The sequence below is a fragment of the Garra rufa genome, chromosome 12 (assembly GCF_049309525.1).
Source record: "Garra rufa chromosome 12, GarRuf1.0, whole genome shotgun sequence".
NCBI lineage: Eukaryota > Metazoa > Chordata > Actinopteri > Cypriniformes > Cyprinidae > Garra > Garra rufa.
In genome coordinates, this window is record NC_133372.1 from 20,670,351 (window position 1) to 20,683,881 (window position 13,531).

Consider the following 13,531-nt stretch of genomic DNA (forward strand, 5'->3'; position numbering starts at 1 on the left):
TATAACGGTACACGCTTTCTGCAAAAACATTAGAAAATTGTTTAATTAATGTAATTATTGCATTCAAGAACACTGAAAATGACAGAAAAGAATAAAAAGGAGTTAAACAAATATTATTTAATTACTTAAAATGCTTTTTAAATAGACCTTGTCCTCTGGTGTGACATCTTTTATATATATTTTTATATATTTTTTATATATATATAATTTAGAGGTGTCACACCAAAGGACAACAAAACATCACACTTTTGTAGTAGTTCCAATAAACAATTAAACAATAAACAATTTATGATTTAAAAGGGGGGCTTCAGTAACACGGGTCCTTTAACTAATGAAAGATTTTTTTTTTTTTTTTTTTTTGGAATTGGCCAATTTAAAATCAGAATGGATATGGTGTCACACCAGAGGACATGGTTTTCAGAGACAAAATGTATCAAGTTTTTACGCTTTCAGAAATATATGGGTGAAAAATGTAATGCCTTTTACTAAAATAGCCAGAGGTATTTATTAACAATTTTATGCTTTTTTTAAATTTATAAAAGTTGAAATTTATTAAACAATTTTGAGATTTGGCTCAAAGATAAAAAAAAATAATAATAATACTGCAGCTTTTATAACAACACGTACATGTAGGACAACATTTTTTAACAATTTTCTGCATTTTAAATAATGACAATATTAATCATATTCATTTTTATCTTGTGGGACAGTGAAAATGCCATGTCATGTCAACAACCCAAATGCACACGTGAGCCGTGTCCTTTAAAGTATTGCGTAGTGGCATGTTGGAGTGATCGAAAAGTTAATGTAATTATAAACGGTTTACATGGTTTGTCTCTGCACATTTTTATTATATTCTATTATATGAACAGTTTACATGGCAATTGGACCCGTATTACATATACACTTTTTTTTTGCTTTTCCATTTTCTCTCTTTGTTTTTGTAATTTTGCTAAAAAAAATAAAATAAAATAAAAAATTTTTACAATACATCCCATTTGTAATCAGATCTTTAGAGTATTCTGATACTTTTACCTGACTAGCGTCCATCAATGACGCAATTCTGTGTATGAGGCTTAAACAGATATTTCACACAAAAAAATGAAAATTCCTGTCATAATTTTCCTTTGCTCTATGGAACATAAAAAAGGTATTTTGTGATTGGACATCAAGCTATTGGACATCATTCCTGAGGTTTTTTTTTTTTTTTTGGTCCATACAGTGGATGTCAATGGTAACCAAAATGGTTTGCCTTTAACACGGCAGAAATAGTTTTTGTTTTTTGTTACTTTATCGTGTTGGTACTAATTAGGTCAACTCATTGTACAAATGTGCCATCAATATCTAAAGTGTTTCTGTATTTTGCTATGGTTTGAACCTCTTTCCCACTTTCTATCTGTTGCTGTGTGCTTTCTGCCTAGCAACAGTCCTTTGCTGCGGGCAAGCAGGCTGCTGCTAGTATGATTTTCTCTGAATAGGGATTTAGTGGTTGTGGATTGGGGTCGGCCGACATCTTTGAACCACAAACCTGTGTTTAGAATTTGGACTTGGTTTTGGCATCACATTCATCTGTCTGCTCTATTATTTATTTATTTTAAAACAAAGCTCTGATTCCGTGTTTTAGGTCTAATACCAGTTTTCATCCAACCACTGAGAGGGGTTTTACTGGAAAGACACAAAATTGGGGCAAATTTTGCATATGCAAATTCTTCACTGCGCCCACATAGAGATTTCCTAAAACTCAGATTGCTTTCTATTCACCAAGATGACAAGAGGAATAAAAAAATCAGACAGTATTTTCCTCTCTCTGTTTGTTACTGCTTGGAGTGGGAGTGGATTTAAAAAAATACTAAATCAATGTATACATTATAACTGATATAAGCTGTGTTCATTTCTCCCACCCAGACGTTACCAAGACCTACTTTCATATTCTCCTCCCCTTTTCTATGTTCGGAATTTGACATCTTGGCTTGTTTATAATGTCACTCTATTTTTTTAAGGCAGAGAAAAGAGGCGCCATGGCGCGGTGGGAGTGAGAGCAGATTAATGGTTGTTTACAGAGAGAGAAGGGATGGGGAGACCATCTTTCAGAGTTGTGAGAACGTTCCAGGCTATAGAATAGGATTCCCATTTATCTTAGACGGATGTGTCATAACATACTTGACTTAAGACTGAGAGGGTGTCTTTGAGCCTAAAGTAATCACACAAAGTGATGCTTTTTCATATTTGTCCACTTCATCAGTTTCACCTCTGAGATTGTGTGCACAGGGCTGTAATGTACTCCTTTCTTCATTTCATATTTGATTTTGATAGTGATGGTCATTACCACAGATGGTATCATTCTGGGTACATTGTACTTCAGTTATGAAAGAGACATCAAATCTCAGCCATCAGGACAGATGCTAATGGTCCACATCTTTTTGCGCAATCCATCTGGTTCAGTTTTGCAATTCCACAAAACAGAGTGTGTACAATGTATTTCTCATTAGTGCCAGAGAAGTCTTATGTATACAGGATGTAATGTGTGGCTTAAAGCTGAAATGAAGGATATTTCCTGTATGCTATTTATAGAGCAAGGCCTTGGGTTTCTAAACACCACAGCCAGTGATACGATTGGCTCTTTAAGTCCTCTGTGTTCTGAGGGAAGTGTCTTCTGTGGATTGATTGGTGGTTTACTGTGTGGACACTGTGTAGTGACACCATGCTGGTCAGGTTTTAAAGTGTCTTTTGTTTTCCCATCAGGTTTTAAATGAAGAATGTGACCAGAACTGGTACAAGGCAGAACTCAACGGAAAAGAAGGATTTATCCCAAAAAATTACATAGAAATGAAGTCACACCCGTAAGTACATTTGCTCTTTTTAGTTGAAAAGACTACATCTACAAAAAAACTCTTTACAAGAATTTAAATTGTCATCAATTGCTCACCCTCCTGTCACTCCAAACCCATAAAACTGAAGCAAATTGGATTATGAAAAGGTCATATTTTGGTTTTGGGAGTTTTGGTTTTGGTTTTGCTCAACAACTCCCAAACCATTCGCTCAATTAATTTTTCCAAACCCCTCCTTTGAGTGACGTTAATCTGCGGTGATTGGTCTGATGACCCAGTTTGTTGTGAAATGTCTACCGCGTGTACTGCATAACGAAAACAGAACTCCCATCACCATTACATTAAAAACCCAAACAGCCATGGTATATGCGTTAGCCCAATTCAGAAATGTATCGATAAAGCACTGCAGTTTATACACCAACGTATTGCTCTATTTTTTATTCTATTTTTTCATAAGTCCAACTAATAACGACAAACATTCACTATTCATTGACACATTTCTAGACAATTGCGAGCGAACAGATATTGCTGTTAACCAGAGACCTACAAGCTGTGTGGAACGAACACAACTCACACAACTAAATACGTATTTTGCATGCTACAACAATTTTTTAAGGATTACTTCACTTTCAGAATAAAAATTTCCTGATAATTTACTCACCACCATGTCATCCAAGATATTCATGTCTTTCTTTCTTTTGTTGCAAAGAAATTAAGTTTTTTGACGAAAACATTCCAGGATTTTTCTCTATATAGTGGACTTCAATGGTGCTCAACGGATTGAAGGTTAAAACTGCAGTTTCAATGCAGTTTCAGAGGGCTCTAAATAATTTATAATGGTCTTATGTGGTGAAACGATCTGTCATTTTCTTAAAAAATATATATTTATACACTTTTTACCCACAAATGCTCATCTTATCTAGCTCTGCGATGCAGAGGCATACTCTGTGCACTCCTGTTCAAGACAGTTGAAAAACTCCCATCTCATTTTCTCCTCCAACTTCAAAGTCATCCTACATTGGCGATTTTGAAGATGGGAGTTTTTCGACATACCCTAACTGTACCCTAACAGATTTACCCTCAGTGCAGAGCACTGCACAAAGTCTTCTCGAAATGATGCTATCCACAGAATTCGGCTAAAGTGTTTAAGGGAGATGTGGTTAACGTTTTCCCTGGTCTGCGTGTGCAACAAGTGGGCGAGCAATATGCTAATGTTTTATGTTGACGTCAACATGAAACAGCTTGGGATTCAAGCTGTACCTGTACCTTTTACTATACCTTTCGTCCCATCATCCAAGTGGATGCTGCTCACTGGTGGGGGTTGAGGAGAGATCCCCAAATGATTGAAAAAGTGATTTGGGTGTATGCCAATAATAAAGCACTATATATATGCATCATTCATTCATTTATTTAGTTTATATGTACTTCGGTAAAAATACTAATAGATTTATTTTGCAATTTTATATAGGCTACTTAATTTTATATTAGCTTATGTTTTGTATAATCCTACTGCTCAAAATACCTGGGATTTTTTCAAAATAACCACTATATGTAGTCAAGATATATTTCTGTTGTTGATATGGACTACGTTAATGAGAGTGATGTAGTAATGTTCACTGTGAAGCTTACACTCAGATGTACTTGAGAGAAAACAGATTTGACCATCTAATTTTCACCAGTAGGAAAAAAGTGTTTTAAAGCTAGTTGTTCTGCAGAACGTCACAGTTATATATAATATGAGAATAAGGCCTGAAGTTAGGAAGAACATTTTAAGGAAAATATATTTTTAATTTTTTTTTTCTTTTCAAACCTTGTCTGTAGTGTAAAAACACCCCTGGCCAAATGCCCCCAGAGGACATCACTTCCCACATAATTACTGTAGTTACCATGTTCTGAACATCGCATCCTTTCTTATTCCCTCAGATGTAATCTATCTAGTTGGTTGAATAAAAATATTTGGACTTTATATCTAAAAATTACCTCAATTTAGCACCAGCAAGTTTGTTAGCTAGACAGTTAGCATCAGCTAACAATATTGACTTATTTTCAGTATGGTTATGAATAAACATTCATATCTGTCTACTCGACTAGTTGATCCAAACAATATAAAAATTTGTACTGTTGAAACAATATAAAAACTGATGTCACATAGGGCAAAATGCATAGCATTTTAATAAAACTGCACTGCAGATTTAGTTCTCAAACAACTGATAGTTTTGACCTAAATATGATTTTCAGTTACAATAATTCATCCTAAAATTCAACATTAATAGTAACTTAGTTTTCACAGCTTAACAAATTAAGTATGTTTCCTGTCATGTGCTGGGCTTTTGCAAGAGCCATTGAGGTTTGTTCTTGGCACCTCTACCAAAAAAAAAAACGGAACTGTATTGGTGGAATGGACAATGTCGGGCCAGATATCTCTCAGGTTTCATGAAAAATATTGAATGAAAGTCTTCCAAGTGGGGTTGGAACAACATGGCAGAATTTTCATGTTTAGGTGAACAGTTCCTTTAATTTATTTATATGAGGACACCCTGTATTTCCTCCATGTACATGTAGGAAAATAATGGAATAAACTATATATAAAATGACATTGTTGAATTTGATCTGTTTGAAAGATTTAATTGTTTCTTTTTTGTCAAGTATGCAGAACGTATTGTTACATAACATCAATATATCGTCTAATTTAGTAATGAACACTCTGTATTTCTAATACATAAGTTCAACGACTTTCCATTCAGTAGACCCATGGAAACATTATATATTTAATACATGAGCTTCCCAGTCTCATAACTACTTTGCATTCTCAAAATTCAAAACTCTTGTATAATAGTATGTCATTATGCATTCCACAAAGTATCTGAACTACTGCTTTTGGATTTGTTCTGCACACGCAGGTGGTTTTATGGGAAGATTCCCCGTGCAAAAGCAGAAGAAATGTTAAATAAACAGAGACACGATGGAGCTTTTCTCATTAGAGAGAGTGAGAGTGCACCTGGAGACTTCTCGCTGTCTGTCAAGTATGTATTTGTTATTCTATTCTATTCTATTATTTCATTCTGATGTTTTGCCAATTTGTATATGACTGTTCTGAAGTCCTAATAATGAACACTTAGAATCAAAGGCTGCTGCTTTTAAAATTTTGATGCAGTAATTGAAACTGTTCTGGTAAATAGGGGCATGTCAATGAATAATTGATGCAATGCAGCACAAAATATGGCCGTTCTCAGCACTTTATTTGTGTGTTATTGCAAATTCTTTTTGTGTGGTTTCTAAACTAGGCCAACACTGTCTGAATCATTCAAAGAGTTCTCCACAGATATCTGCAGACCTTAGGGCTCTTGATAAACTGAACAGTGCAGAGTTCTTGACTAGAATTGCAATATCCAAGTGTTATAAATGCAGCCGGCTATGATGGAATTCTTTAAACACTGTTTGTTTTCCCTTTCCTGTAGATTTGGTAATGATGTCCAGCACTTCAAAGTCTTACGGGATGGAGCAGGAAAATACTTCTTGTGGGTGGTCAAATTTAACTCGTTAAACTCTTTAGTGGATTATCATCGGTCCACTTCTGTGTCCAGGAATCAGCCCATTTTCCTCAGGGACATTGAACAGGTACCACAGGTAGGACTGAATCAGTACATTCATTTGTTATAATACATGTACATTAGTTCTGTTGTTTATAATACATTATGCATTTTAACACTTTTTTTCAATAAAACCATATGAATACTTGCTTTTGATACTTCATTTGAACTAATTATTATTGCCTAATTGATATTATATATGTATTTTAAGTAATTTTAAGGGTATTGTTCGCTCAGGTCTATTTTTTTTTTTTTTTACCACAGAAAAAATTTATTATAATTTTCTGATTACTCTGTTAATCATCAGAATAATCGACCGATTACCTGATTACAAAAACATTTATTAGTGTAATATATACAGTCAAGCCGGAAATTAATCATACCCCTGGCAAATTCTGACTTAAAGTTACTTTTATTCATCCAGCAAGTTTTTTTTTTGACCGGAAATGACACGGTCTTCTCCCAAAAGATAATAAGACGATGTACAAGAGGCATCATTGTGGAAAAATATTTCTCAGCTTTTATTTACATTTGAACAAAAAGTGGCACGTCCAAAATTATTCATACCCTTTGCAAACTGTCGCATTCTATGGGAAAAAAAAAGTTCTATACTATTCCAAATAGTCCAAGCTGTTCTAAAGCATCCTAATTACCCTGATTCATTGGGAATAGCTGTTTTTGACGTGGTCGGAAGCCAAAAGTGACACCTGTGCTGGTAGGTAAAAAAGAATCCAAGGCCATCCTGATGAATCTGGGCTCTGCTGGTGGCAAAATCCCATGGCAGACAGTCCAACGGACACTGCACACCGCTGGGTTCCACGGACGCAAACCAAGGAGGACACCACTTCTCCAGATAAGGCACACAAAAGCCCGCTTGGCCTTTGCAAATGCTCATCTGGACAAAGAAGAAGACTTCTGGTCTTCTGTTTTATGGTCAGATGAAACAAAAAATGAATTGTTTGGTCACAATGATGTAGCCTTCATTTGGCGTAAAAAAGGAGAAGCCTTCAACCCTAAGAACACCATCCCCACTGTCAAACATGGTGGTGGGAACCTAATGTTTTGGGGGTGTTTTTCAGCCGGTGGACCAGGAAACCTAATCACAGCAAACAGCACCATGAACAAGGAGCAATTAATTAAAATTCTCAAAACAACACCAGGCACTCTGCAGAGAAACTTGGCCTTGGGCAGCAGTGCGCTTTTTAGCACGACAACGACACAGCAAAAGTGGTGAAGAAATGGTTAGCAGACAAACATAAACGTTTTGCAGTGGCCCAGCCAGAGTTCTGATTTAAATCCAATTAAGAATCTGTGGAGGGAGCTAAAGATCAGGGTAATGGCAGGGAGACCCTCCAACCTGAAAGAGTTGGAGCTCATCGCTAAAGATGAATGGGCAAAAATACCAGTGGTGACAAAAAGCTGGTCAGCAATTATATTAAGCGATTGATTGCTATAACAGCTGATTATTGAGAAGGGTATGAATAATTTTGGACATGCCACTTTTTGTTCAAATGTAAATAAAAGAAGTAATATTTTTTTCCACAATGATGCCTCTTATACATCGTCTTATTATCTTCTGTGAGACATCTGTGTCATTTCTAATAAAAAAAACATAGGTTTGTATTTCTGTTAAGGAAAGCCGTATCTTTGTAGCACTAGTTCATCTGTTAAAGCAGGGCTCTAGACTGCGACTATTTTTTTAAGTGTGAGTTAATTTTTGAGAAGGTGCGAGTTAAAAAATTTCATGTGGTCGCATTTAAGTGCGTGGTCTGCGCTGCTCCAAAGCAATCAAATGTGCTTGTGCGACCAACTGAGAAAGTCACAAAAGAAGTGAGAAGTAGTAGTATGGAGTTTCATGACCCTTTAAAGTTGATTTCTGATGACAGCACTACTTAGTTCATTTGTTGGCTGCGTACTACAAGGTGCTATTGAAAGTAAAAAAAACTTCCTTGTTTACAACCCTGTTTCAGTCTTCTTTCAGTATAAAATCTTTACTGCAATTCAGTCAAAAGTGCATGGGCAGCGCCAAGTACTCAGCCAAAAGTATTTGCCCTGGCACAAATAAGACCAAAGACTGTCTGTTAGGTTTAGCCAAAACAATTTATATCTCATGTTTAACCACTATAGAGACATCAGAGCCAGCAGCAAATTCCAGAAGATCTGGCCGAGGTAAGGCTCCTCTTGGTGGATTCATTAGTGTTGAACGACTGCTGATGTCTGGAGCTCACATCTCCGAAAACATCAAAGCAAATTTTCAAATAGATGTTATCTTTATTAACAAACTGCATATTTGAAGTCTAAACAAATGCATTCTCGCATAAAAAACTGACACAAAAACCACAAACGGACTGATACAAATGGTGAAACTGTTTCGATATCACTAGAATATTACACTCCTCTAAGCCAATCAGTTTCGAAACCAGAAAGAACTGTTGTATAAATATGTTATATTCCAATATTACTTTAATAAACTAATCTAAGCACAGTAATGACTGCAGTTACATCTAGGTAGGCCACATTCAAGCCAATATTGTCATAATTCTCAACATTTCTCCTTTTGTTCCACAGAATTCCACATACGTTCAAGCTTTGTTTGACTTCGACCCTCAAGAGGATGGAGAGCTGGGTTTCAGGCGTGGAGATTTTATCCAGGTCTTGGACAACTCTGATCCTAATTGGTGGAAGGGGGCTTGTCACGGACACACCGGAATGTTCCCTCGCAATTATGTCACACCTGTCAATCAAAACATGTAACATTCAGAGAAAAAAGTTTTGTTTGATAAAAGCACCTGTGGACTTCGAGAGCTGGGTCGCCATGGAAACAGAAACCAGAGGGATGGAGAGAAAAGGCTCAATTGGTGACGTGGATGTCGAAATAAAGACTGTGCTGTTTGGAGTGGTTGACATTTTAAGAAGCACTATTGGCTGTGTGAGGAAAAAATGCTCCAGACTGATATTTCCTTCATGTACTGTGTATCACATCAGCTTTGCTTTATATGCAACTTTATTTTGTGTTTTATGACATCCGCTGTACTAATGAAAAATTTTATTTTATGTGAAGGAAAGTTACAATATCACAATCACAATACTGGTACAGTTTTGCACCAGGATTCATTTTGAACACAATGTTATGCTTGATTTGCATTGTTAAAATGCATCATGCATTTTTCATGCTTGATTTTTGTATTCGTCTTTTGTCATCTTTTCATAAGTAGTGTTACTGTTATTTGGTGTGGGATGATCAAGCTTAATTTCATTATGCCATGTAACTTCATTTCATACCATAGTCAAACTTACATGTAGTCGTCTTTTTCTTAAAGGGATAATTCACACAAAAAGAAAAATTTTGTCATTATTTATTCACTCTCATTTGTTCCAAATGTGTATGACTTTGTTCTGTAGAAGAAATATCCAAAATGTATTCAAATATTTGTGTTCCACAGAAGAAAGACAATCATACAAGTTTGGAACATCAAGGTGATGCCAGAATTGTTTTTTTGTTTTGTTTTTTGAGTAAACTGTCCCTTTAAATAGCTTGAAAATAATGTAATGGTGCCAAAGCCTCTGTAGCAGATCAATGATCAAATGTAACAAATTTGGAGCATTTCATGAAGCCCTTTAAAATAGCACTGGGTATATGATTCTATTTGGGATTTTCCTAGAGTTGGTTACTCTTGATTATTCCTAAATAATTTAAACAGAATAAAGATTATTCCAGTGAAACCTCTTAATGCACTTGTACAGATGTTTTCGTGTGAAGAAAAAAATTTGTGTGACTATCAAACGTTTGATTATATCTGCTTGGTATTGAACAAAATTCAGTGATCCGGACTTTGTGCCATCTAGAATGATGCCATATAACTGTGCTGACAAAGGGCTGAACTTGCTCAGATGGATTACTTATTAGTATGCATCTTGTTGTAATGTCATAAAAGTTGTAATGTCATGAAAGTTCATTACCACACTTTACAGGGGCCTCTTTTTGAAGCTGAGGGCTGTACACTGTTTTTGATGTCATTTGAGGTTGTTTATTTTTGTTTCTGTTTCTGTAAGCCACTTTTCAATGCTGAAATATAATTTTTTATCTTTAAAGTGGAAAGCTAATGTACATCAGAGACTTGTAGCCATTCAGTTTCTTTCTACTTGTCCAGGTAATTTGTCTTCAAATTCAAATTATTTTTTAAAATGTTTAATGTATGATGAGTTGTGTTGCTTGTACACTTAGAAATGAGATGTATTTACCTCTGTGTCATAATGGAATAATGTTTTATGTTTTATGATAATAAACCATTTCATCAGCTGCAGTAAATCTCAACAATAGAAATAGAATAGTGCAGTTTCATAATGCTGGAGTTTATGTACACCTGCACAGTGTAGATTATGAGTGAAATACATTTCATAACATTTAACCCTCTCAAGTGTTCATTTTATTTATTTATTTATTTTTTATTTTATATATATATTTTTTTTTGTGCTGTAAAAATGAATAATTGCATCCAAAATAAAGGTATGTGTGTGTGTGTGTGTGTGTGTGTGTGTGTGTGTGTGTGTGTGTGTGTGTGTGTGTGTATATATATATACAGTAGTCAACATTCGAAGTGGATCAAAAAAGTTAATCAAAAGTTGTCCTAAGATAAGAATGGGTATTCTTTTTGGTTTTAGGACAAATTTGATGAAAGGTTTTGATCCACTTCGAATGTTGACTACTGTATATATATATATATATATATATATATATATATATTAGGGGTGTAACGATACACCGAAGGCACGGTTCGGTTCGGTTCACGGTTTTGGAGCCACGGTTCGGTTCGGTTCGGTTTCTGTTTGCTGTGGGGTTAGGGTTGATGTCATCTTAACAGCAATGCTAAGGAACAATAGATTCACTTAATAACAAGAACAACTAAACTTTTTCTTTATTAACTTTGCCAACCCATTTTAGTACAGTCAGGATACCTGAGTAAGTTAGTGAAAATTAGACATTCACTTGTCCGAGTTAAAAAATTACTTGTCCGGGGCAAAAAAAAAAATGCCTTTTTTGCTGTAAATTAATCCATTCTGAAGCAATAGTCTCATCACTACTCTATAAGGTCTTACTTTAATCTGAATATTTGTGATATTTGCCTTAAATTGATTTCTAGGACACTTTTTAACTTTATTTTCCTAACCTTACTAACTGTATGTGTCATCATTCACATCAAATTCTTAAATTTTATCAATACATCAAATTAGAATAATTAGACTCTGTATGGTTGCACAAATTAAATCAGTATCAACAAACTCCATCTTTCCATTGCACAGGAAAAACCGGGCCTGCAATGAAATTGACATTTAACTGTATTTACTTAGACAGTTTAATGAAGATAAGAGGTTCCAAAAAATGCATTTACACAGTAAAATTGCAAATACATAAATAATGTAATAAGATTAATGTTATACAAAAATATTGGAAAAATGCAATACCTTTAAATATAAAATCGAACCACCAATAGGTGGCAGTAGTCACTGTCTTAATGAGCGAGTCACGGATTCAACCATAGATGGATTCAACGAGGGCTGCGTTTCCCAAACGCATCGTAAGCTTAAGTACATCGTAGACCCATTGAAACCAATGGAGCTACGATCAATTTAAGCTTACGATGCTTTTGGGAAACGCAGCCCAGTTCGTTCACTGACTCCATTCATTAAAAAAAAAAATGCTAAATCATTCAGTACTGAAATACCGCTGTGTTGCTCGGAGATTCACGGAGGTTCTGCTGTTGCTTAGAACTATTTTCGTTTGCAAAAATGGTTAATGATGTGTCTAAAATGTAAGTCAGTTAATATTAACTTCTAGTTTATTGAACTACTGTTGTATAAAATCAATGTCACTCACGTTTGCAATCGTAATGGTGCTTTTCTACCGCAGTACAGTATGTCTGTTCATGCTTGTTTCTTTGTGTAGCTGTTGAGCCTATTAGTGTTGATTTTCCGTGAGTCAGATAGCCTGCACGAGCTTGATACTGTCCGTTTTCAGTTATCTTAAGTAATAAAATCAGAATTATGCTCACCAAAGTTTCGTTGCTGCGCTAGTTATTGTTTGTACTTGATGTTTTAATCAGGTTACTTGTCCGGTTGGGCAAGTAAAATCCCCTTTCACTTGCCCTTTCACAAAATCCACTTGTCCCGGACAAGCATTAATGTCCAGCCCTGAGTAACGTTAGTAACCGAGTGTGATCGCTCACTCAAGTCACATGACATGACATGCACTTGGAAAATACTCACTTTAGAATATAATATTTAGAACAAAAGCTCATCATTACTAATACAATTTATTCAAATGTGATAAAATAAAGATGTTTAAATTGGTTAAATTAGTTAGAGACAAGTGACGTCAACCCCAACAATGGGCAGCAGGGGCGTGAGAGTACCGCGGTACGCCACGAGAGTTTCGCGATACGTATCGTGGTTGGTGTATCGCGATATTTCGGTTCGGTTTGTAATATCGTTACACCCCTAATATATATATACATACATACATACACACACACACACACACACACACACACACACATGTAAACATTTCTTAAATATTTAAATTTATGTGTGTGTATTACACAATATGTAAATGGAAACTTTTTTTGTGATCGATTTGACAGTCCCTTTTTTTCTCTCCAATCAGTGATTATGTTCTTTTACATGTCTGGCATCTCAGATAAAAAAAAAAAAATAATAATAATAATAATTAGCTAAATTTCAAGATAATTGCAGGAAAAAGTAATAAATAAATAAAAATGTTATTTACACTACCAGTCAAAAGTATATGAACAGTAAGATTTTTAATGTTTTTAAAGAAGTCTCTTCTGCTCACCAACCCCGTGTTTATTTGATACAAAGTACAGCACAAACTCTAACATTTTGAAATGTTTTTACTATTTAAAATGACTGTTTTCTATTTAAATATATTTAAAAATGTAATTTATTCCTGTGATTTCAAAGCTGATTTTTTTTTTGCATCATTACTCGAGTCACATGATCCTTCAGAAACCATTCTAATATTCTGATTTGTTGCTAAAAAAAAACATTTATTATGCAGAAAACAAATGAGTAGAGTTTTTTTTTTAGGTTTTTCAA

At 35.0% G+C, this 13,531-nt stretch overlaps 1 protein-coding gene across 1 annotated transcript in view; it reads left to right on the forward strand.

The window, feature by feature from the left end:
- Positions 1 to 10,822, forward strand: part of grb2a (growth factor receptor-bound protein 2a) — a 28,719-nt gene extending 17,897 nt beyond the window's left edge. Inside the window, exons 3-6 of the mRNA XM_073851604.1 lie at positions 2,743 to 2,840; positions 5,729 to 5,851; positions 6,287 to 6,455; positions 8,987 to 10,822. Of these exons, the coding sequence (XP_073707705.1) occupies positions 2,743 to 2,840; positions 5,729 to 5,851; positions 6,287 to 6,455; positions 8,987 to 9,172 (576 nt within the window). The 3' untranslated portion in view covers positions 9,173 to 10,822. The remainder of the gene's footprint in view (positions 1 to 2,742; positions 2,841 to 5,728; positions 5,852 to 6,286; positions 6,456 to 8,986) is intronic.
- The last annotated feature ends 2,709 nt before the right edge of the window (positions 10,823 to 13,531 follow it).